The 24,941-nt window shown below is 51.1% G+C and overlaps 1 protein-coding gene across 1 annotated transcript in view; it reads right to left on the bottom strand.

Moving 5' to 3' along the window:
* Nucleotides 1–6,694: 6,694 nt before the first annotated feature.
* Plekho2 (pleckstrin homology domain containing O2) overlaps nucleotides 6,695–24,941 on the bottom strand; it is a 23,794-nt gene continuing 5,547 nt past the window's right edge. The window contains exons 2-6 of the mRNA XM_055598817.1: nucleotides 24,081–24,230; nucleotides 17,713–17,829; nucleotides 12,943–13,047; nucleotides 11,050–11,148; nucleotides 6,695–9,394 (exon numbers count right to left, since the gene is read on the bottom strand). Of these exons, the coding sequence (XP_055454792.1) occupies nucleotides 8,396–9,394; nucleotides 11,050–11,148; nucleotides 12,943–13,047; nucleotides 17,713–17,829; nucleotides 24,081–24,230 (1,470 nt within the window). The 3' untranslated portion in view covers nucleotides 6,695–8,395. The remainder of the gene's footprint in view (nucleotides 9,395–11,049; nucleotides 11,149–12,942; nucleotides 13,048–17,712; nucleotides 17,830–24,080; nucleotides 24,231–24,941) is intronic.

A 24,941-nucleotide genomic window follows, 5' to 3' on the forward strand; every position in this document is an offset into this window, starting at 1 on the left:
CTGCTACTTAGTCCTGAGGAAGAACTCAGACATTTAGACAGGGCTGAAGAACTCTAGCATCTCCTGGACTCCATAAAAGAGCCCTGAGCACACGGAGACCCTGCCTCTCAGAGCCACTGCAGGGCTGCCCCTGGCTCAGGCCTGATGAGTGATTCTTAACTGAGTTCCTCTCAGAGAAGAACAAAGGGCTGTTTGACCTGGAGTGTCCTTCGCTCTCCCACGAAGAGACCCTGATAGCATGGGTCTCCTCAGCATTCCTGAAGCCATCAGCACACTCCCTAACCCACAGAACAGCACACTTCAATGCCATATCGAGCCCTGGGGAGTCTAGGGACATGTGAATCTCCTGCTCCAGGCAGCCTGGCACTGGCTGCAGGGAGCAGGGCAGGCCAGCTTCCTTTCAGACCCAAGGCCACAGGCAACGAAGGAAATGGAGGTGGGTGGGTCCCAGAATGCTGACTCAGCTAGAAGGCTTCGTGGAGGGAGGTGCAGGAAGGGCTGGCTCTGCTATCCTGGCCTCTGCACATTCAGGGCCACAGGGATCACTTGGCTGTTTGGGTCAGGCTGTGGACAGGAGGGGACACAGTCCTAAGAAGGTTGCCCAGAGCCTAGTTCTCTCTATGTACGCTGTAGGGCTTTCCTGTTCCCAACAGCTACGGGGTAGCTGGTGGGCAAAGAAACAACCATGTCTTTTAAAATCTGTTCTTTAGCAGCTATCTTTAAAAAAACAAAACAAAAGCAACAACAACAACAACAACAAAAAACCAAGAGATAAAAACTAAATTTAAAAGTCTTTTTAACCTGCATGTGAATGTTCACGCATGTGCTTGTATGCATGGAGGCCAGAGGAAGAAAGCAAACAAAGCCTCTTTGCTTTCGTGTGAGAGCAGGAACCAGTCAAGCTGGGACAAATCTGGCTGCTGAAGGATCCTTACATCATAGCCTGTGGGGGACAGTAGTGACAAGCCAAGCTACAGTCTGTCCAGTTATGGTAACGGGACTATACATCCCCCATGTAGGTCACAGTTCTCAGCCTCAGTGTTGCTGACATTTTAGGCCAGAGGTTGTGGGCTGTCCCGTGTGTTACAGCTAAGCTGGCTGGCCAGCAGCCCCAGGACTCTTCCTGCCGCCACTTCCCCGCTGCTGGGATTACGAGCATAGGCTACTGTGTTCTGCATCCCCCTCTTTTTTTGTAACTATTTCAAATGTTTGTATTATGTTTAATGTGTCTGAATGTGTTGTATGTGGGTGGGTATGTGCATGTAAGTACAGAGCCCAGGAAGGCAAGAGGCACCAGGTTCCTGGAGCTGGAGTTACAGGTGGTTGTGAGCCACTTGATGGGAATGCAGGTCCTTTGATGAAGCAGCCTGTACTCTCCCTCTCTTTTTAATGATTTGTTTGTTTTTATTTTATATGCATTGTGTTTTGCTATACACATGTCTGTGTGAGGGTGTCAGATCACTTGGAGCCGGATTATAGAGCTGCCATGTGGGCGCTGGGAATTGAACCTGGGTTCTCTGGAAGAGCAATCAGTGCTCTTAACCGCTGAGCCGTCTCTCCAGCCCCAACAGTTTGTACTCTAAATCTCTGAGCAATCATTCCTCTAGCCCTGTTTATTTGTTTGGAGAGAGAGTTTGTGAGCACACACGTGTGGAGGGCAGACAGCAACCTCTCTTTCTACCATGTGGCCTCCCTGGATCAAACCCAGGCCAACAGGCTTGGCAGCAGGTGCCTTTGCCCTCTGAGACACCTGCCTGGCATGAGAGACTGGAGCTTGGCTTAGCTTCCCAAGAGCCAAGGGGTACCCCGAAAGAACTCTCCCGACATTATGTCTTCTTGCCAATCACACTGCAGCCCTAAGAAACACACAAAACTCAGTGTACTGTTCCCTACTGTCCAGACATCTGTGTCTGTTGGCTCTGCCTAGTCCAATTCTGGTACCACCAGACAGACCCTCCATGTCATTATCCTTATTCTATTTTGCTTTTCCTGCAGAGTCCCCATCCCCCCCAAAAGAAATACACTCGCCCCCTCAGAACTGGATGAGACACCTCTGACTTTAATCCTTCCTACATCCATGAAGCGTTCAAGACACCCCACCCCAAATCTGTCTCCTAAGAGAACCCACCCCTCCACGCTACTCCCAAGGTGGCCATGCCACTCAGGACCAACACACCACCCTTCACCTGCTCCACTGTGACGCCTCCTAACAGGCTTCCTTCTGTCCAGGTTCCACCCTTAGCCTCTGTCCTCCTTGACATCTTCCAAAGTCCAAGCATCCTGGGTGAATATCTTAACTTTCAAAGCCTCCTCCTATCTCATCCTCTGGTCCCTCTCCATCTAGCACTTCCCCTACAGGAAACCTCATAATGAATCCACTGTAAGTCCAGAAGAGCTCATTATCTGTTCATCTGTCTCAGATGTCCTCCCGCACTCCTGTTCGATAAACTCTTACTCATCCTACACACCCCAGAGAAAGGTCACCTCCTCCATGACACCACGTCCCATTTCCCCACCCAGAGCTGCCAGAGAGCTCTGCCCTTTGCTGTGTAAACTTGACCCTCTAATGAAGAGCTTCCCCATGTTGTGTTTACTGACTCTTGAGTGGCTGACAGCAACATGCAGGAGCACCCCATTTTTTTGTGCTTGGCATCTACACATCAATGCTACCCATTGCTAAATGGGATGCTCTACCCATTTACTAAATCCTTACTATATAACAGGGCCTGGGCTAGATGTTTTACCAAAATGATCCTCAAAGTTTCCTTTCTGAGAGATGAGACAGATTCAGAGGGGATGAGCAGCCAGCCCAAACCACGAAGCTTATGAACATTGCTGTTAGTGACCAACTCTCTGTCACACATGTTCTCCCTTGAGATGTGGCCTCATGCCAACGTTGAGCTTCCTCTACCCCACATGTGGTTTCCAAAGAAACATCAATCCCGCACGTAATTAGAGCTGAGCGTGGAAAAGCCTTTTGCTTCTGTGCAGCCATCAAGTTGGGATTTCTTTCTTTTCTGTTTTTGTGCTGGGGATCAAACCCAGGGTCTTTCACATGCTGGGTGAGCTTTCCACCACTGACTCATGCCCCTAACCTAGTTGGGAGCATGACTTTTCTTGTTGCTTTGGTTTTTGAGACAGGCTTTCATGTTGCTGTAGCTAGCCTCAAACTCAAGACAGATAAGCTGTAGATGACATTAAACTCCTGGCCCTCTTGCCTTTACCTCCCCAGTGCTGGGATTACAGGAATGTACCACCACGCCCTGTTCTGGTTTTGGATTTCTTTAAAAGGAACTTTTAATAAGAAACCAAAGAAAAGCCAAATATACACACACCACACACATTTTTAGCAAAACAGATAAGCAGGTCTGGGTCCTCCCTCTGAGCTGTTACTTCCTCATCTAAAACTAGTAGTTGAGACAAGATGGTCTCAGAGATGCTTATCAGTCTCCACATCCTGTGATTCCATGATTGGTTTCTCAGCTGGACAGTGGGCTGGTGAATTCTGGGGACATGAACTTCAGGAGCACTGCAAGTGGACACTGTAAACTGGCCAGCACCACCTCTTCCCTGCCTAGGGGCCTCCCCAAGCCCTGCTCGGGACCATTAGAGGGCTTAGCCAGTTTAAGCATCAGTGGGCTGCAGACACCCAGGCCTAAACCCTGGGGTCTGGACCCCCACGTTTTTGCTCTCAGAAAGGTTCTGTTAAGTTCTCTTCACTTCTGGTTAGGTATGTTCCCTTCTCTGAGCCATTCTCCCCTCCCCCCCGCTCCCAGCCTCTCAGGCCTTGCCTGGACCCCCTTCTCCTCCCCGGTCCTACCAGTGGGACTTTCTGGAAAGCCCCGCTCTGAGCAGCTGACACAGGATGGGGACAAGAGAGGCTTGTGGGTGGGTTCCTGCAGAGGCTCAGGGCTCTCAGCTGTAGCCCTTGGAGCCTCAGTCATTTCCCTTCCCCCACCCACCCAGCTGGGAGACAGAGAGGTTTCATCACAGCTAAATTGTTGTCCTTATAAGGGAAGGCCCTCAAAGCCTCAGCCGCGGCAGCACACTCTGCCTGTGGCCTGCTGGTGAAGAGCCAGGCAGAAGGCCTTAGGGCGTCCTCCAGACGTGGAAAATGGGGATGGCCCAAGCCCAAGTCTCTGGTCTGAATATCCACCTGAAGCACAGGCCCTCTAGAGAGCTGAGTGGGAAGCCCTCTGTTGTGGGCCCAGGCTAGGCCCTGCCAGAGGGTCAAATCCCCTAGCCCTACAACTGACTTTGTCGGTCTGTTACGAAAATGGACATTAATCCTTAATGTCATAGGCTTTGAATTGGGGGTGAACATTATGTCTTTCTCATTTCTGTGATAAGAGCAATTCAGTAGGCTCAGCAAATGTAGGCGCTCAGTCAGGCTAGAGTGCTTGGGTGACTCAGCACCCCACCGAATCAGTCCCCATCACAACAGCAGAAGCAGAGGCATAGTTCATCCTGATCCCTGTCTCTACCTCCTCAGCGCTAGGATATAGGGCATGCCGCCTGGCTGGGTTTTATTTGGTGCATGGAGGAAACTGAGGGCTTCATTTATGCCAGGCAGGCTACATCCTCTGCCCCATTCCTGGGGGTTGAATTCAGGTATATCTACTTCCAAAGTTCATTTTTTCCCCCTCTTTGAACCCTGTTTCCTCCAGAATAATCTTGGAAGTGGTGGGTTGTTTTGTCTTTTGATTTTTTTGAGCCAGGACTTCTTTGTGTGGTCCTGGCTGTCCTAGAACTAGCTCTGTAGACCAGGCTGGCCTGGAACTTAGAGATCTGCCTGCCTCTGCCTCCCAAATGTTGGGATTAAAGGTATGTGCCACCACCGCCCTTGGCTAGAGTAAATTTTTTGTTTTTGTTTTTATTTTTTGTTTTTCTTTTGACAGCCCAATTGGTGTGGCCTGAGAGGGGTAGAGGCTAATGAGACATGGAGGCAAAAACCACAGTGGTCCCCAACACAAGGGGCTTCCAGGCCCATGCATGAGCAGCAGCGGAGAGGGGGCAAGAGGAGCAGCCTGCTCACCAGGACCAACTCTTGTTGCTGGGTTCTGTGCGAAAGCAACCAAGTCATGCTTTGCAGAACTACTTCAGATGCCTGAGGTGACAGCAGCGCGTGTTCAGAAGGAAGGCTCACCTTTTCTTCACAGGCCTCTCGTCCCCAAGACCAGAGGGAAAGAAAGCTCTTACCACATCCTTCCTTAGCCAGTTGACGGCCACCAACACATCCCAGTAAGCCAGTTCCCGAGTCAGGGTTGAACAAAGGCTCCCGATAGCGAGGAGGGGCCTCCCAGCTTCTGCAGACCCCTGACTCCACATGGCTGTCACACGCCAGGCTGGTGGCTGGGGAATTCACAGGGGTCATGGCCACAGTTCACACATCCTAGGTCAGGTGCTTCCTGTTATGTTCGCCACAGGGCCTATCCAAAAGACTCACAGAGGAAGACAGGAGCCAATCTTTGGCAAGCACGGTGGTGCTTTCCCACACAAGGGGAAGATCACCGCAATCTCCCTTTTGTGGGTGAGGAAAATGAGAGTCCCTCCTTAAGGCTTGAGATTCACAGACAAGTTCCTGGGTGGCACTTACACCTGACAGCCTGACCCGAGCTGGCCCAGGGCTCTCCTGAGTACTCTTGTCACTGGGGCTATGATGGCAGGGGGCCAGGTTCACCCTTAACCAGGCCCAACCTCTAAGGGTTAAACAGCTGGAACCACCATTTTGGAATCACTGAGGCAAACACCTGTTCAGCAATCATCATCAGTAGGCACTGGGGGACCCTGCAATGAGGTACAACGTATGTCCTTGGTGTTCGATATCTTCTGGAATACTTGTTAGTTGCAAAAGGAAAACAAAGAAAGAAGGAAAGAGAGAGAGAGAGAAAGAGAGAAGGAAGGAAGGAAGGAAAGAAAGAAGGAAGGATAACTCAGTAAAATAAAAAATCAAGAGTTGTTGCTCAGGTGATGAAAATAAACAGTGATGGTGGGGATGGAGCCCCACGGTGATACAAATACTTACGGCACATGCAAGGTCAAGGGCTCCATCCCCCGCAAGAACATCATCACTGAGGCACAAGATGTCACGGATCTCCAGATGGGATGGCCTGAGAGACTGTGACCTCCCCTGTAATCTTCCAGCTGGGAATTTCTAACCTCCACCTAGTCATGACAAAACCCCAGACTCAAAATAGGTCTGTTGCTAATGCGGGAGGGCTGTCCTCTAAGCCACACAGTAAAACTTGGCCTCAAAAAACGGTGGGGAGGAAAAAATTAAGTATTGGGTGTAATGGTGCATGCCTTTAATCCCAAAACTCGGGAGACAGAAATACGAAGCTCTGTGAGTTTGAGGCCACCCTAGTCTATAGAGTTCTAGGACAGCCAGGACTACAGTCTGCTGTTGTTATCACTGTATATTCAAACTCACTCTGTAGACCAGGATGGCCTGAAACTCAGAGATCCTCCTGCCTCAGCCTCCTGAGTGCTGGGATCAAAGGCGTGCACCACCGCCTGGCTTAGATTGCTTTTTTTTTTTTTTTTTAAAGTATGTATTTCAATGTTTAAGTGACCATGATGACTACTTTTCCAGAAGTGAGTTTAGAAGTCTGCTGAGCCACTGCCACAAGCCCTTCACTCCCAGGAGGCCAGCCTTAGGCAGGCCCCACAGCAACGTACAGGCTTCATGCAGAGTTTTCCATAAAATGAGATTTATTGCCAAATTTCAAGAAAGATGGACCATAAGCAGAAGACGCTGCATGCCCCCTTCCATGGTGGCAGGGAGGCAGTCCTGTGCAGCCCCTACCCCAACCCAGCCCACCATGGCAACCAATAGCATTTGGCCACTAAGGTAGTAGTCCCAAGGACTATTCCCACAACTAGTCACTTGACAGCACAGACTGGGGCTCTAATTCCTGGAAACAGGTGACCTGGCAGAAGTCCAGCACCCTTTCTGCTGTAGGGACGACTGTTCCCAAGATGGCAGGGGATCAGGACTGGACACCTGAGGACATTCTTGTCTTGTACAGGAGACGGAGGTAAAGGCAGGCTGGCATGGGAGCCCCAGGAGTATGATTTGAGGCTGACGGGAGTGGGGGCATGAGCCACGCCATGGTGGCTTACTCTGCCCTCGCCCACTACCCACAGAAAGAAAGTGACAGTACAGTAAGGAAGGCATTGACCGGCACTGGCTGGCAGGCCTTGGTGGGCACTGGGGTGAGTGGAAAGGCCATCGTGTTGCTGTGACCCTCCTCTTCCAGCAGATGAAAGTGCACATGCAGAATCCTCAGGGCAGATCCTCTGTGAGGGCTCGCTCCCCCAGTGCCCAACCCAGGCTTCAGCCTCAGTCCTGCTGGCTGCTGCAGCTGGGTTAGAGACTCTAGGATCGCTCCCAGAGGCAGGGGCAATGGGGAAGCGAGGAGGGGAGAGGGAGGAGGAAATACATTTGGAAGTTAAGGAGGGGCAGCCCTCCAGGGGCCTGATAGGTGGGGAGTTGTCACAGACTCCAGCATGTGAAGAAAAGTGGGTGGATATCAGAGTTGCTCCAGCTGAGGAAGAACCACAGAGACCCAGATAAATACCATCTGGGAGGCACAGAAGGCAGGGGTGGGGGCAGGGGCTCTAAAGGTTGATTAATGATAATCACATTCAGGTTTTTCCGATATTAGCACAGGCCACTCTAGAGTTTTCATCTTCAGGAATGTGCAAGGCTGGACAGAAGCTGGTCCAGGAGCTGAGACTGTACCAGGAAGCCTGAGTTCCTACCTCCCCTGGAAGCCACAGCTCTCCAAAGGGGAAGGTCGCTTCGGAGAAGACCCTCAGTTTGCAGAAAGGGAAACAAGCCAGAGTAAATGGCTCCTTCACCCAGATGCTTACCCATCTGACTCCAGCTAAAGGCCAGACTTCACTAGGATGACAGATGACTCTACAGCCTGGACCCAAGACCCCTTCAGCTACTCATAATAAGTGGGTGTGGCTGGTTGGGAGCTGCCTGGAGACCAGGAGATGAGAGCCCCAGGCAGCAGAGCTGTGCTCTACAGAGAAGTCAGGAATGTAGACTGTTGGGGGTGAGAGCAAAGGCGATGCCATCCTGGAAACTCCGAGCCCAGTGCCAAAGCCCCAGAGCAGCAACTGTATGGACTACAGGATTACATGCTCCATCCCAAGCCCAGAGCCTAGAGAAGAGACCTGAACAGGTAGCCCCAGGGGGTTCCTGCCAGCACCAGCCAGGGTAGGGTAGAAAGGACATCAGGAGCCTGGAGTCCTGGCCGAGCCTGATGTGCCCGGTGTTGCGTCTACAGCCTGAGCTGTAGCTCGTTTCTTAGCAAAGTTGGGCAGTGACAGACAGCTGGGGGAACGTGGGGGTAGGTGAGTTTGTGCCTCCGGCTTGGCAGGCCTAGGGCGCACTTCTCCTGTAGAGGGTCACCAGCTCCTTCCGTTTCTGCACCAGCCCAGGGCCTTCTTGGTTCAGCTCTCCCAAATCCCTCATTTCCTGCAGGACCTGGGTGGCCTGCCTCAGCTGCTCTACAGCCTGGCTGAGCAGCGACTCGGCACACACAGCTGGTGGTTCGCTGCCCAGCACCTGGTTCAACAATTTCTCTGTCTGTTTTGAGGCCACCTTCACTTCCAGCTGGGCCCGATACAACTTTTCCTTGGGCAGCTGTGGACGCTGAGGGCTTTCTCTGAGGAGGTCCCCAAGGGAAGAGGAGCGAGGATGAAACTGGGATGGCAAGTCCCAGCAGGGTGGTGCTGGGGATGCTCTGGCATCCTTTAGGGCAGTTCCAGGGATGCTCATGGCCTGGGACGGCATAACAGACTCAGGACCGGCATCCATACCATTTACAGACACCTGTGTCGGGCCTGGGGCAGGGGTCTCAGGGGCCTCGGAATTCTGGGATAGACTGGAAGCATCTACCCCACTCATACAGACCTTCATCTTCTCCGAAAGAATCTTGGGAGGGGGTGCAGGGGGCTTTTTGCTCTCCCTGGGGGCAGCCTCTGGAGTCTCAGAAGAGGGCACACTCTCAGGAGCAGGAGGCTCCTCTGGGCTGGGGTTCTCCCAGCTCACCTTCAGTTTCTCAGACAGGGTGCTGTTAGGGAGCCTCTTAGAGTCACTGCCCTCTGCTGGGGCCTCCGCATCCTTTTGGCTCTCAGGATTGGCCTCGGAACTTGCTGAGACAGGGGTTGGAGCTCTGTCTCCTGCAGGAGTGTCCATGCTGTCATCAGCGCTGGAAGTTTCTGGTACTGGGGAAGGCTTGACAGGAGGCATGAGAGGCCGAGGTGGCTCCTGAGGCTGGTCTTCACTGTCATCACTGACAGGAGCAAACACTGGCGGTCCACTGTCCGGGACGTCGAGGTCCAGGCGTGAAAGCCCGTCAGAAGCCGCACTGGCTACCTGGTGTTGGGACGGTATCCAGATGTCATCTTGGCTGGCCACTAGGTCAGACATAGGTTTCCCCAACCCCCCCCCCCCCCACCAAACTTCGCCTATGTCTGCTTGCCTGGAGACCTCTGTCCAGTCTTTTAGCCCTTGACTTAGCCTGATTCTTGGACCTTCCTCACAATGTGGGGACCTTCCCAAGGAGCTTCAGGTCAGAGATAGGGTTAAGCAGGAAGCCTCTTCCAAGGTCCCTCAGATGGGGTGGGGTGGGTAGAGTCCTGGCTGAGACCCTCACACTCTTTTACATTCACCGAATGGTCTGGCCAACACCTGGAACCACTACTGAGGCAGATCCCTCCCTAATTCTCACGAGAGTCTCTTCTCCAAGGCTGGACTTCAACCTACCCCACACCTCCCCTTGGATCTCCCTTTCTCAGTGTCTCTCTGTGACTCTCTCTCTCAGCTGACAGATAAGAACAGGCTAATATCAAGAACAAACCTTCCAATGACCCAGTGTCCTTCCTGCCTATGGCCCCCTCTTCAGGGGCCCGAGGCTCTACACACCACGGCAGCCCTAAACTGATTCCTTTTCTCTGAAAATATGCTGCAAGTGTGAGCACTTACCATCTCCTCAGTTTTTCCTTTGCTATTGTTGCTACCAGGTCCCGGGTTGATATCCCTAGTCCTAAGCCCAAGTCACCTCAAGTCCACTTGCTTCTGCTTCCATTTCCTGGCCTTTAAAGTCTCTCCCTGTCGGTTCTACTAGTCTTTTAGAGGCTACTTCTTACCCCTTCCCCTTGCCTTTTCCAAATTGCCTGTATCCAGGCCTGTGACATCTTTTGCTTCCGACTGTGCATTGCCAGTTTCTTTCTCTTCTTTTTCAACCCCTGGTGGAGCCTAGAATCACCCTTCCTTCATTTCAGAACCCCAAACCTTCTTTCAGGCCAAATCCACCCTAATAAGAACCTCAAACTCATCTCTGGAACATTTCTTTAGTCCTTCATTGTAGGCCTCCACAAGTCCTCCCCCTTCACCCCCAGCCTGATCTGCAAGCCAACTGAGCCCACCAGCACACCTAAACTGTTGTGCCTGGTGCCTCAGCTCACGTCAATTCCTCCAACAAGAGTCCCTGTCGCTCTCACTGTCAACTGACGCTGGTGCTGCTGGAATTTAAGCTAGTGTCAGCTTAAAACCCAATTCCTCGATGGGCCACGGTGGTGCACACCTGTAATCCCAGCACTCAGGGAGGCGGAGGCAGGCAGAGCTCTGTGAGTTCAAGGCCAACCTGGTCTACAAAGCCAGTCCAGGATAGCCAGGGCTACACAGAGAAACCCTGTCTTAAAAAACAAACAAACAATCATTTTCTCCTCCATGGTCCCCATGCCCCAATCTTCTGGGGTTGCTCTACCACCAAACTGGTCACAGCTAACTAGGAACAGGTCTATTTTCCTGCCAGAAGCTGATCTCTAAATCAAGGGTACTAGCTTCCCAACCCTGTTTCTCTGCTGTCCAAGGTCCCTGTCCGATGTCCAGACACTTCTATCGTCTTACACACATACCATATAGCAAGCCCCAGCTCCAGGTTAGCCTGAGTGCTGATTGCCCACCTAAGGGCCTGGAATGCCAGGCTCAGCTGAATAGCTCATTATCGAAGCTGAGGGAAGGCGTACCTCCTTTAAGTGGATTCTTGTTGGTGGCCGGCGCCGCTGGCCCCCACGTACCCGGTTCCGTGTCACATGCTCTAGGGCACAGGTCTTGTCTACTTTTACCTGGGAAGGAGTTGGAAGCAGGTGAGTCCCTTGCCAGGCCTTAGGAAGAGTAGGAAATACCCACTGCCCAGACTAAGAGTCAAGGTCCGAGCCCTCACCCCAAGAGTCTCCTGACTGGGGACCTCTGCTTCTCTCTGTGTCTACACTGTCACGGGTGTTCCCGCTGCTGAGTCTTAAGCTTTTCCACTCTCAGCAGCTCTCTTCTTCCGTTCAGCCTTCCTGCCCAAAGATAGGTTCTCAGTCCAAGACAAATCCCTAAGCAGCCCTGAGGTTGTTTGGTGTTCAGCTGGGGCAGGAGGGGAATGCCAGATCATGATCCTCTGGTATCTAGCATGCATTAAGTCTTACCCTGACCTCTGTTACTCTCCCAAGGCCATGCCCAGGCCAGGAAAGGGCAGGGCCTCTATGGCTGGACCTGACTGTGTGGAGGGGAGTATCTGCTCTCTGAGTCAGGAAAGGTGGTCACAGCACATGGGAGATCTGGACTCTGAACAACAGAACTGCATGTTCCTATGGTCCACTGAGGAACAGAGGGAATCTGCCAAAACTGCCAATGACCTATGTGAGGCCATGGCTTCTGTGGCCTCTCCAACATCTACACTGTGGCTCACCATCCATTCCCCCATATTGGAACATTTTTCTCACCTAGCAAAAGGCTGAGCTTGACACGGTGATGTGGGTGAATGAATAGAGGACTCACAGGCTGGGAGCCAGGAGACCTGCTGGGGAAGGGGGTCCTCTCAAGCCTCATCTCCTACCATCCAAGTTGTCTTTAAAATACATTTTGGCCCAAACAACTAAGGACCCATGATGTCAAAGGCTGAGCTTTCCTAGGAGACCCTGGCCCCATGGGACACCCTACCCACTCAGTCCTAGCCTGACTTTTTCTAAGTAACTAATGCCATAGTCACCACTACAGTACAGGAGCCTCAGGAATAGAAGGAATAGTCAGGGAGACCCTGCGTGGCCCAGGCTTCGTAGGCCAACTGAAGAAGGTGCTCAGAGGCTAGTGGTAGCTTGTGTCTTCCATCCCAACACTTGGGAGGCAGAGGCAGGCAGATCTCTGAGTTCAAGGCCAGCCTGGTCTACAGGGCAAGTGCTAGGACTGCCAGGGCTATACAGAGAAACCCATGGACACCAAGCTCACCCTCTGGCCTGGGACTGCCACTGTTTACCCCCTGTGGCTGGCTGGAAGGCTACACAGAGCAGCCAGTTAAATTCCACCCACCACCTGTGTGTGCTGTGTCTCCCCCTTGTGTGGGTGACTGAGCCCAAGCCCTGTGCAGATGCTCCACCACAGCTCTGCTCCCAGACCACGTACTCTTTACTTTAAAACAAATTACTTAAGGGCTGGGAATGTGGCTCAGCTGGCAGAGCGCTGGTCTAGCACGCAGAAGTCCTGCTTCCATCTACAGCCCTCATAAAAGCAGCCCTCGTGGCGTAGGCCTGTAATCCCAGCATTTGAAGGTGGACGCAGGGGAGTCAGAAATTCAAGGTCATCCTTGGCTACATGGAGAGTTCAAGGTCAGAATGTTCAAGCTGACATTCTGTCTCAGCCAAGGCCTGGGGTTATAAAGTGAAATCATGTATTAAAAAAAAAAAAAATTACTTGATTTACTTACACCTTGGTTTTATAGGTAGAAATTGGATATTACCACCCACTTTGAAGGTCTTTTGGGAGATGAAATGAAGTATGTCCCAGTGTTTGTAGCAATGACAGAACTGAGGGGCGGTTTGGAGTGAGGTAGGAACAGTCTGAAAACAAAGAACCATCCAAGGACCACACCCTCATACCTCATCAAAAGCCTTGTTCTTGCCTCTGTTGATCCCTTCATTGAGAGCTTTGATCCAGGATTCCTTTTCTTCCCCACTGGGGGCCTGGAATTTGATGTCACTGACCTATGAGAGACAGGTGGGGAGGATGGCAGATATTTTTAGGGCTCACATTTGGGGTCTTTAGGAAGCATCCCAACCCAGATTCCAAAGTAAACCCTAAATGGCCTACAGCAGTTCTGGCATTGGGCTTTAAGTGGGGAGGGCATGCAACAAGAAAGGAGTCCCCCCTCTAGCCTGAAGCTTCCAGAGGCCTGGAGGGATCAGCCTTGCTCTGTAGAAAGGGCTTGGGACTGGTTCTGCTTCATAAGACTGCTCAGGATAGGATAAGTAAGTAAAACAATGCCTGGTGAAATAAGCACAAAGAGATGGAGACCGACCACGTGGCTATGTGGTGCCTAGAAAAACCAAGATCAGAGCGAGAAGGCAGAGTGGCAACTGCCAGGACTGGAAGGAGAATGGGAGCCTCATTTAATGGAGTTAGTTGCAGTTTCAAGAGTTCTGAAGAAGGATGGTGATGATGAAATGAGACGCATGAAGAGTGAATTTAATGCCTCTGAACCGTTTGCTCAAAATAGTTATGGAAATTCTGGTCAGGAATGATGGTGCGTGTCAGATCTTTGTGAGTTTGAAGCCACTCTGGTCTACATAGAATTCTAGGCCAGCCAGGGGCTGGGGCTGCACAGTGAGACCTTGCTTTTTTTTTCTTGCACTTGTACAGATATATGGGGTGTGTGCTGCATGCTCACATATGTTTTGAAGCACTAATGTGTCTGTATGTTCACGTGGGTGTTGAAATGTGTGTGTGCGTTTGTGTGTGTTAGGAAGGCTGATGTCAGGCCTGAGATCCAGTGCCTCCCTTGTTCACGCTCTGCCTTATGTACTCGCAGCTGGGTCTCTTGTGCAACCCAGAGCTTGCCAATTCAGCTGACTGGCTAGCCGGCTTGCTTTAGGGGTTCCATGTCTCTGCCTCCCACACAGCGGGATTACAGGCATTATACCCATCTGGTTTTTAGGCTTATCAGGGAGCTGAATTCTTTTTTTTTTCCCCCCTGGTTTTTTGAGACAGGGTTTCTCTGTGTAGCCTTAGCTGTCCTGGACTCGCTTTGTAGACCTGGCTGGCCTCGAACTCACAGAGCTCCGCCTGCCTCTGCCTCACCTGGTTTGTGTGGTGCTGGGATTACAGGCATGTGCCATGGCATCCGGCTGGGGATCTGAGTTCTTGTACGTAGCGCAGTATAAACTTTACTACTGAGCCATCTCTTCAGCAACAAAATTGTTGTAAAAAGATTTCTCTAAGGCTGGGGATGGAGCTTAGTTACTGGTAGCTTAGTTACTGCTATGCAAGCACCAAGCCCCCTGCCTTCAATCCCAGCCACTGGGAGGCAGAGGCAGAGGCAGGAGAATTAGAAGTTGAAGGCCAGTTTGTCAATATTAGACTGCCTTAAAAAAAAAAGTACCCAAAGTCCTAAATCTGGAGCTGACTAGAATGAGTATACGTGGTACCCCAGCCTTCACCTGGCCAGTCTTGCTTTTCTGATCTGTAATATGGGATAACATGTTTTACTACAAAAGCAATATTAAACATGATCAAAACTAAGGTACACAGTAGGTGTTCAATGAGTAGTTGGTGGATGAATAAGACAATATAAGAAGGAACTGGCCCTCGGCACATAGTAGATATTTACTTAGTGGGTGAATGAGACAATGGGTGAATGAATTAGCTCTAGGTTACTTCCCTTACCCTGTCTCTGGACCAAGGCCTACTCTCTGACCTCAGGATGCCCTAGCTCTCTCTGGTGTGGCCAGCTTGCCATCCTCCACCTTGGTATTATATAGCGCCTCCTGCCACTCTGCCCGTCAGTTATGTAACCCCACAGTGCAGTGCACTTGGTCTGGCCTCCTCATTATATAACTTCCTCCTGGCAGCACCACCTCCTCCTCATACAGGACCCTAGGTCCCCACTCCATGCCAGCCACAGCCAAATGCTCATTTGCATGACCAGGCTAAATTAGATCCTGGCAGCAGATCTACAGTTAAGTCAGAAGTCCTAGGGCACCTTGGCAACTTCCTCTCAGCCTTCAGGACTTCGGGGGGCTTAGAGAGAGACCACCTGCACACGGAGGCTACAGAGGCCCCCCCAATCCTGTGATGTGCTAAGCAGCTAGGCCAGCCCTGTGACCCCTGCTACCCCTAGGGGTTCTGAGCCTTTGGGGTCCCCTCCCTGGTGCAGGCTGAGAAACACACAGTGGAACTTTGCAACTGCAGGAGTGGAGCAGGGAGGGGGTCAGGTGCTAAGCTCTTTCTCTGGCCTCAGAGGGCTGAGAACAGAACTACTTGGCCTCAGTTTTCCCTTCTCTGCCTGTGTCCCAGTCCTCCACTCACAGGCTGTGGAGAAGGGTGCTGGCTCCCTAGTAGAGATATGGCCTCAGGGAAAACCTCCTGGGCTGGCCAATGGGCTCACCAGGATGTGAGAACACAACTGGTCCTAGCGATCCAGTTCTATCATAAAGTCTGTGTAATCCTTACTCAGTGAGGGAGGCATTCCACAGGGGTGACTGTCATAGGGACAATTAGAATGAGCACCAACAAGCTCCGCCTGGTGGGCTCGGGCTACAGCTCCATGCCACAAGCCCTCTGAAGAAGCTCTATCAACACAGGCTCGCTCTGCCAGGAGAATCCATGCTAATAGGAAAGGCTGCAGAACAGGCAGCCAAGGCCTGGGAAAGGGGGAAGGGCAGAATGGCAGAGAGGAAGGGGGGGAGGGGAAGAGGAGGCCGGAAAGAGGAAAGGGCCAAGCTGGCTGAGACCAGCAGGGCAGCAGGGCCCAGCAGTGGCCACCCTGCTTCCTGGCAGCCGCTGTCTGTGACCTCATGGACAGGGGCGTGGGGATGTAGCCGCAGGGGGGAGTGGGGCACGCAGGACACTGGAGTCTTTGTTTATTTGATTAGAGAGGAAAAAAGGCAGCCTCAGGAGCAGACAGCCAGGGTCACATGACCTCCCGGCCAGCTAGAGGCCACAAGGAAGTTGGGGAACACCCAGGGCGATGGGAAAAGCAGGCACAGATGAGGATGTGAGGACCTCTGGGGAGCCCACTCTAGTGTGCTATGATGAGGGTCAAAGGGCTGTGAGCGGGGGCCTGGTTGCTCTTTCGTCTCCACGGCCATCACACAGGCTCCAGCCATGTTCCCAGTCACCCAGAACCAATCTCAGCTCTTGGAAGGGCTAAGGGGTGGGAGGGAGGCTGTCACCACAGAAGCGGAGAGAGCAGCTGTATAAACAGGTTTCTCTGAAGGGCTGTTGTCCTACTGGACCTGCGCAACCCACCCAGCACACCGCTGGCGGATTCTCACAGCTGCCGAAGTAGGTGACACGGGCAAAGGACAAAGAAGCAGCATCTCCTGTCACCTCACATCCACAAAAGACACACACAATGACCCTGACATGGTCAAGTGAGACCTGCACATGCACAGGCAAACCAAAGTCCTGGCCTTTGTGTGCAACGTGCTCTGAGCCTCTTAAACACAGACTTCGCACCTGCTCCGAGGGGCAGCCCATCTCTAGGATAAGGAAAGGGTTGCAGCCAGGGCCTGAAAGACCAACCATTCTCTTGTCTTCAAAGTACCCTGAGCCATAGATATCAGATGAACCTGGGCCCAGCCTCCTGCCCCTATCTTGGTAATACATACTTGGGTAGCACAGACTATGAGGAAAGTAAAGCACTACAATCACTTCCAGCATCCAGGACCACAGGGGCCACAGAAGACCAAGCTCCTAACTTCTAAATTGGGAGAGAAACAGGATGGCTCCGGTAGGCCCAGACCAGCCCCGTCCCCCTCTCCCAGCTCCCGAGATGAAGCCTTCCTGACAGGCCCTCCATGGTGTAGAAAGGTTTGGGAGGTGTGTGGTCCTATGCACTTTGGCCAGGTTCAATCTGAGCTCCCTTCTGACATCCTTGAAACTGTGCCCCGCAGACTTCCTCAGGGAAAAGAGCTACGAAGGCAGAAGAGCTGCTCAGTGGTGAAGAGCACTGGCTGTTCTTGAGGAGGATCTGGGTTTGATTCTCAGCATCCACACAGGAGCTCACAACCACCTAGAACTCCATTTTCAGGGGAATCTGACAAGCTGGCCTCTGCAAGGTACTAGACATGCCTGTGGCGTGCAAACATACATGACATACATGCAGGCAAACACTCACACACATAAAATAAAAATAAACCTAGAAATAATTTTAAGTGGTACAAACTTCACTTGTACCTAAAGGAAAAAGTCTCAGGCAGGGAAGGAAATCACAACAGGGGAAAAGCTAGGGCTGTGGGTCTCTCAGCTCTGGTCCCAAGAGAGCCTGGAAGGAAGGCTCGAGGGGACGGCAGATTCTCGCCTCTGCTTTGGACTCTGTCTGGGTACTGAAGGCCTGGTCAGGTAGAGCTTATCCACAGCTTTTCTCTATCAGCCTGGGCCTCTTGTGTCCAGAATTCAGGGTCTACCTCCCAGTGCCTGCAGTGGTCATCTCAGGGCTGAGAAAGGGAGAGTTTCCAGCAAAGCCCCAACCACCCAGGGCTGGAGAACTTCTGAGACAAACAGGCAGAAGGTTCAAGCTGGGGCTGCTGCTGGATCTAAGCCTCAGCCAGCCTAATAGGGAACCTGCAGACTGCCCATCGGGGCCCAGCCTGCTTTCTTCCCCAGCAGATCCCGGCTTGGAGGGATGCAGCCTTCAGGATCACCCCTACCTTGTTCCCTGGGGATCGAAGCAGGATAAAGCGGTGTTTCCGCTTGAGGAGAGCACGGAGATCCTGGCATTTCTCATAGCTCCCAAGTTCCACCGTCTCTACACATTTCTGCTCATCCTGGGGGGAGAGAGAAACAAAAGAAGAAGGCTGGTGAGCGCTGGACTCACCAAGAGCCTCCGTCATTGAATATATATCCCAGACTCTGATCCTATTCAGCAAGACTATCTTATCACCAAGATGTGGTATTCAGGCCCCGGCAAGGAAATGGTGCCAGCCGTGCTGGCTGGTAGGGGTCCACCAAGTTCAGCATCCCGGTAAGGAGCAGGATAGTCAGTTTGGGGGTGGGTTTGTGCCTAAGGGTTGGACCCAGTGGGCCTGAGACCAGACGCAGAAATAGGAGAAGCTAGGAAGCAGGAGGAAAGGATGCCAGAGGCTCTTGCAGGAACAGCGGCCAGGCGGAGCTTTGTGGAAGAGGCAGCCTCGAAGGATATAGGACATGGTGAAACACAGCAAGAGCTCTCCAAGAAGAGTGTGAAGCTGACACACGGGCTCACGGCTTTCAGCCATGATCCTGAGTCGGCGCCCTCACTTGACATCTCCCCGTCCTGACTGCTAGCTAGGCAGAGGGGCCCCTTACCCAGGGCTGAAAGCCACATGTAACGCAAGGGCATTCGAACATCCCCCCTCCACCGGCCTGTCACTCTGGCTTCATCACTTTGTAAGGCCAGTGGCCAAACAGTGCCTAGTCTCTACCTGGGGCCAGTTGTGACAGTCTCCTCCCAGATCAAAACATTCCATTCTGCAGGGAACTCCGTAAGCAGGGACGTAAATAAGGGGGAAAAGAAAAGCTTGGGGAACTCTCTGAAACCGACAGGATTCACCAGGCCCCTCTTGCAGAATAAGCATAGCCCAGCTGCAAAGAAGATGCTCAGACCAGAAAAGCTGGCTGGAAGAGGCTTAGACCCCTTGAGGCACCCGGAGAGGACACTCTCCAACCTGTCAGGCACCTTGTTGGCTGTGTGGTGTGCCAGCTTTTGTGAGCTGTCACAGAAGCCTTGGTGATGCAGCTGTCTTTGAGCTGTTTCTGCTCCTGTAAGTAAGCCCTCACCCACATTCCTGTAAGTAAGTAACCACAATAAAACTCATGGTTCGCCAAGCTGGTCTTTGGTGGTCCTTGGTCTGCCTATCTGAGTTGAGCAGATGAGTGTGTTTCGTCTCCCTAGGAAAATTTTTGTCACACAACACCAGACTGCCTTCTAAACTTCCTGCCTGCCAGCCCTGACACTAGAAGGCTTTGGGGCATAGGCTAGCTCTTGGGCAAGCTGCCTGGAATAAGCTATCCCTCAAAGTGGTCAGCTGGTTTCCTCTTCTGGAGGTGACCCAGATGGCACAACTTCCTGGGAAGCAGAAGCAGGTCCTGTGTGTGGAGTGTCTGTGTGTTTATGGTGTGTGTGGGCTGGATGGCTGGAATGTGCTATGTAGACCAGGCTGGCTTCACATTCACAGAGCTCCACCTGCTCTGCCTTGTAAGCAGTGGGACTGAAAGAGTACACCACCACACAGGGTTGACTGATGCCTTCTTTTTATTTTTTGTTTTGGTTTTTGAGACATGATTTCTCTATATATTTGTCCTGGACTTACTATGTAGACCAGGCTGGCCTGGAACTCACAGAGATCCACCTGCCTCTGCCTCCCTGAGTGTAGGGGACAATATGAACTTTAACTATCACTCCTGGTGACCCTGGTGTAAGTAAATCCCTGAAAACAATTGCTTTAGGCCAGACATACTCAATCTCAGGAGCCTCGAGGCTTTTAAGAACACCCAAACCTGCTAAAGACACCACACTCTTTGGCTGTGGGACAGAGAAATTATGGAACTGAGCGCAAGGCTGCCTCCCATTGAGCTAGGTTCCATATGTGGACTGCTGAGAGAAAACGGTCATCCGTGGTCTTTTTCAGCTACAGCTCAATCTGCCAGGCAAGATGTGTTCACTGGTGCGCTAGTGTCCCAACTGTTAGAAGTATAATCAGCTTCTTTCTGACTGGATTTGAGGCCTGCTCTACAGAAGATAATTCGTATCTGATATTATAAACCTGTCATGGTCTGGAGAGATGGCTCAGAGGTTAAGAACAATTGTTGCTCTTGCAGAGAACCTGGGTTCAGTTCCCAGCATCTACACCGTGGCTCATAAACATCTCTAAGTCCAGTCCCAGGAGATCAGTTGACTTCTGAACTCCACAGACACCAGGCATGTACACACACACACACACACACACACACACACACACACACACACACGTAGGCAAACATTCATTCAAAAGTAAATGTTTTTGTTTGTTTGTTTGTTTTTTTGAGACAGGGTCTCATTGTGTAGCCCTAGCTGGCTAGCAATTCAGTATGTAGACCAAGCTGGCCTCAGACTCAAGAGATCCTCCTGCCTCTGCCTCTCTCACATAATGAAACTAAAGGTGTGTGCAACCATACCCAGTATGTTTTGCGTGTGGTGTGTGTGTGTGGGGGGGAGGGTATGTGTGTGCCCCACTGCATTTAACGAGGGTTGCTGAAATGGCGATGAGTAGGGCATCTTAGCAGTGGCTATACCATCCAGGAATACGACTGCTCCTTCCCCAGCCACCACTCACTGTCCTAGCTCCTCATAGGTGGGGCCTCATGATCCCCAGACAGAATGTTGGTGGGCCTAGTCCCGTGGGATAGTCTTCTGCAGGTAAGCACGGCTGCTGTGAGTTTATGGCTGCATATCGTGAGAAGAAGACACGGGCTACAGCGCACCTTCCCATCCTCTGGCCCTGACATTCTTTCCACGCCACTTCTCTGATGTTCTCTGATCCTCAAAGGGATTGACACAGATGACCTGTCTAAGGCTGAGCACTCAACAGTTACTTACTCTTAGCACTTTGATCAGTTTTCACTCTGCATTAACATTTGCCACTGTAAACAAATTCTCTGACCAAGGCAGAGAGCAGCACTAAACTATGGCTGATAAACATATATTTAAAAGGCTGTTTGACAGTGGTGGCTCACACCTTTAATCCCAGCAGCTGGGAGGCAGAGGCAGGCAGATCTCTGTGTGTTTGACGCCAGCCTGGTCTACAAAGTGAGTCCAGGACAGCCAAGGCTACACACAGAGAAACCCTGACTCAAGAAACAAACAAATAAAACAAAAAAAGCAGTTTGATGACGTGTCTGTTTAGCAAAACAATTGTAGTAAGTTCCCAACTAGGTCCCATGACTTTTCCACCTTGGTCTTTGGCCAAGTGTTTTCTTGTTGTTGTTTTAAGATTTATTTTGTCAGGCACTGATGGCACACACCTTCAGTCCCAGCGCTCAGGAGGCAGAGGCGGAGGCAGGCAGACCTCTGTGAGTTCAAGGCTGTATGTCTCCTTTCTGCTCCCCCAGTGGCACTCCATAGGCAGGAGCTCTCAAGAGAGAACTACAGAGGCTGAAGCCACACTCTGGTGCTAGAACATTCGTTTAGAATATACAAAGCCGTTGGCCTGATCCTCAGCCTCACACACACCAGGCAGGGTGGTTGTCTTAAGGGCTAACAACTTCAGTCACTTCTCTCCTTCTACCATATGGGACCTGGGGATTGAATTCAGGTCACTAGGCTTGGCAGCTGTCTCAGTTTATCATGTGATAAACATCATGACCCAGAGCAACTTTTGGGGAGGAAAGGGTTTATTTCATCTTGCAACTTGAAGTCCATCATTCAGGGAAGTCAGGGCAGGAACAAGAAGCTTGGATTTAGGAGCTGATGGAGGCCACGGAGAAACGCTGCTTACAGGCTTGCTCTCCATGGTTTGCTCACCTGCTTTTATATAGCACCCAGGACTACCTGCCCACTAGCTTTGGGATGGCCCAGCCACATCAATAATTAAGCAAGAAAATGAACCACAGGCCTGCCCATAGGCAAGTCTGGTGGTGGCATTTTCTTAACTGAGGTTCCCTCTCCCAAAATGACTTTAGCCTCTGTCAGGCTGACATCATAACAATGAGCCAGCACAGCGGCACACACTATAATCCCAGCACTTGGGAAGGGGAGGCAAGAGAATTAGAAATTCAAGAACATCCTTAGCAGCTAGTTCAAGGCTAGTTGGGGCCACACAAAATCCTGCCTTAAAAAAAAAAAAAAAAAATGACAGAAGGTGGTAGTACACAGGGAGGCAGAGGCAGGTGGATCTCTGTGAGTTTGAGGCCAGCCTGGTCTACAGAGTGAGCTCCAGGACAGACAGGGCTACACAGAGAAACCCTGACTTCAAAAAAAAAAAAAAAAACCAAATAAATAATTAAAAGACATAATAGGACCAGTCTGCTAGAACGGTGCCCAGCCTAGCGTAAGATCGCCCAAGTCCTCCTGGGCACCCAGGGGAAACTCAGTAACAGCAGCACTCCTCTCAGAGGACCACTGCTGGCCTGTTGTATTGTCTTCTTAGGAACAAATTCAGTCCATCTTCACCACCCAGCTCCCCAAGGCTGCCTGGCTTGGGACAACTCAACACCCGAAGTGCTGAATCATCCAGGGCCTTCTGCAGTTCAGAGGAAAGGATAAAGCAGGAGGCACTGGGCGGGGGCAGCATTTTTTGGAACATCTGCCTCTGACAACAGAGCAACAGCCAAGAGCCGTCCACACTCGCCTGGTTCCTTACATCAGAAAGAGGAATTGAACTAATAAGCATTTCTCAATTCCTTCTCCTGGGCCAAGCTCCTATCCCTGGGTGCTAGGTTTCTGGAATTACATTTAAGTTTTTAATATGATTTTTTTAATGCGATTTGGATGTTTCACGTTTAGGGAATGTGAGACTCTTCCTGCTTCCCAGCTGTGGCCAGATTTGGAGAGGCAGTCTAGGATAAGCACGGCAGTGCCTGATGAGCTGACAGCTGAGAACCTTTCCTTCAACTCCTGCAGCAGCTGGCACAGAAAAAAAATATATCTCCCCTTTTTCTTCCTAATAAAAATATCCCTCGACTGTCACTTTCCCAGCTGTGGCACATCCTAATTTGGTAAATACAGAACATCTGGAGGCTGTCTGCGCATAGTCATTCCTCATAGTTCTCCCACAGTGTCTCTGTTGTCCTGACTCCTGGAAACTCACGCAGGCTGGACAAGCTTCTGGGTTTTTGTTTTGTTTTGTTTGTTTTTTGATTTTTGGTTTTTCAACTGTGTAGCTCTGGCTGTCCTGGACTCAATCTGGAGATGAGGCTGGCCTCAAATTCACAGATCCATCTGCCTCTACCTCCTAAAGGCCTGCACACCGTTGCCTGGTGTCTCCTCAAAGGCAACTTCTTGAAACCCTTCGATCAGGTTACTTGGGCTTTCTTGGCCCAGGGCACTTAGGAACTTGCCAGAAGAGGCTGATAAGCAAGATGCACTCAGGAGGCCTAAACAGGTGGGTCTGTGAGGCCGGCTTGATCTACACTGGGAGTTCTAGGACAGCCAGGGCAGAACAGTGAGATCTTGTTTCAAAAATAAATAGATAGATAGATAGATAGATAGATAGATAGATAGATAGATAGATAGATAGATAGATGAATGAATGAATGAATGAATAAATAAATAAATAAACAAATAAATAGATAGATAAATAAGTAAATAAATAAATAAATAGAAAGAGGGGCCTGGATACAAAAGCATTTGCTGGTCTCTCAGAGGACTGAGGTTTGCTTTCCAGCACCCACTGCAAGCACCTGTAATTTCAGATCCAGGGACTCTGACGCCCTCTCCTGGCCTCAGACAGCACTAGACACACAGTGCATATATATATATATACCTGCATGCAAATGTTCATACACATAAAACAAAAAACTTCAAAAAAATATGAAGAATAAGGGTTAACTGGTATTTTCAGTGCCAATGCTAACTGAAACAGTCTCCAGTTTTTTTCAAATACTTCTATGAAGCCTTGGCCCAAAACAGGAAGTACCAGGATACAGGTAGGTAGTTGAGGAGACTCGCACACTCCCTGAAGAGATGGCCACAGAACCCTTAGCCAGAAACCCTGGAAGTATCATCCCCATACCACACATGGAGAGCCGGAGGAGCTAAGACCCTGGCCCAGGGTGGCAAAGCCTGTCAGCAGTGAAGTGGTGCTGGTGGGCAACGTGCCAGCTCGCAACTTTAATTCCAGCACTCAGGAGACAGAGGCAGGTGGAACTCTACGACTCTGTGGCCAGTCAGCCTAGTCTACAGAGCAATTTCCAGGCCAGCCAAGGCTACCATGGTAGAACCCTGTCTCAAACCAAACAAACAAGCAACCAAACAAACCAAAGCAAAAGAGGGACGAGCCTTCCAGCCCCAGGCTGGTGCTCCTGCTGGCCTGTCTGCTGTCAGGGCCGTGCGAGCTCTCACCTCATTCTCGTAGACCAGCAGCTGGGCTTGACAGAGCAGCAGGTATCGGTCTTTCCACAAACCCAGAAGCCCCCCACTGCTCTTCTTGATCCAGCCAGACTTGTCTGCAGCGCGTGCTCCACGAGGCTTCTCACTCCCCTCCTTCACGCTCTGTAAGATAGCACCAGGGCACATCATGAAGGCTGCTGCCATGACGCCATGGGGTCCACAGACGACAGAGGGAATGCACCTAGCACTGGGTACACCATCCCGCATGAGGTTCCCCCAGGAACCCTCAAAGTAGATCAAAGCAACAACAAACGCAGCAATAATAACAACCACCCCCTTACACTGGGCCACTGTATTGAATTTGACATAGTTTCACATCTCTCCAAGATGGCAGCACCATTAGCTACAAGTCACAGCAAGCTGAAACTCAGAAAGGAGGTGACTTACTCAAGCCGCGCAAGTAGAGAGACAGAACCAGAATTCAAAGCAGGTCTCTCAGAGCCCATTTTCTTCCCACCCCTGTGCCTCCCAGTGTTTATTAAACTGGTTCACAAACATATTGAGCCCATATAATGTCACGTCACAGGAGAACAGAGCAACACAACCTACCCTCACAGAGTACACAGCGGAAGACAGGGCAGCTACACACATAAACGCACAGAAATGTGCACGTTAACTGTGCAAAAGGCTATGCAGGGACAGGTATGATGGATACCCCATTGAGTAGAGGCACCTACCGTCCAGCCTTATGACCTGAGTTTAATCCCCGGAACCCACGTGGTGGGAGAAGAGAGCCAGCTCCTACATGCTGTCTCCTGGTTTTTCTCACACACACACACACACACACACACACACACACACACACACACACAC

This window comes from Psammomys obesus, unplaced genomic scaffold, assembly GCF_907164565.1.
Source record: "Psammomys obesus unplaced genomic scaffold, mPsaObe1.curated_primary_1811, whole genome shotgun sequence".
NCBI classification, from domain to species: Eukaryota; Metazoa; Chordata; class Mammalia; order Rodentia; family Muridae; genus Psammomys; species Psammomys obesus.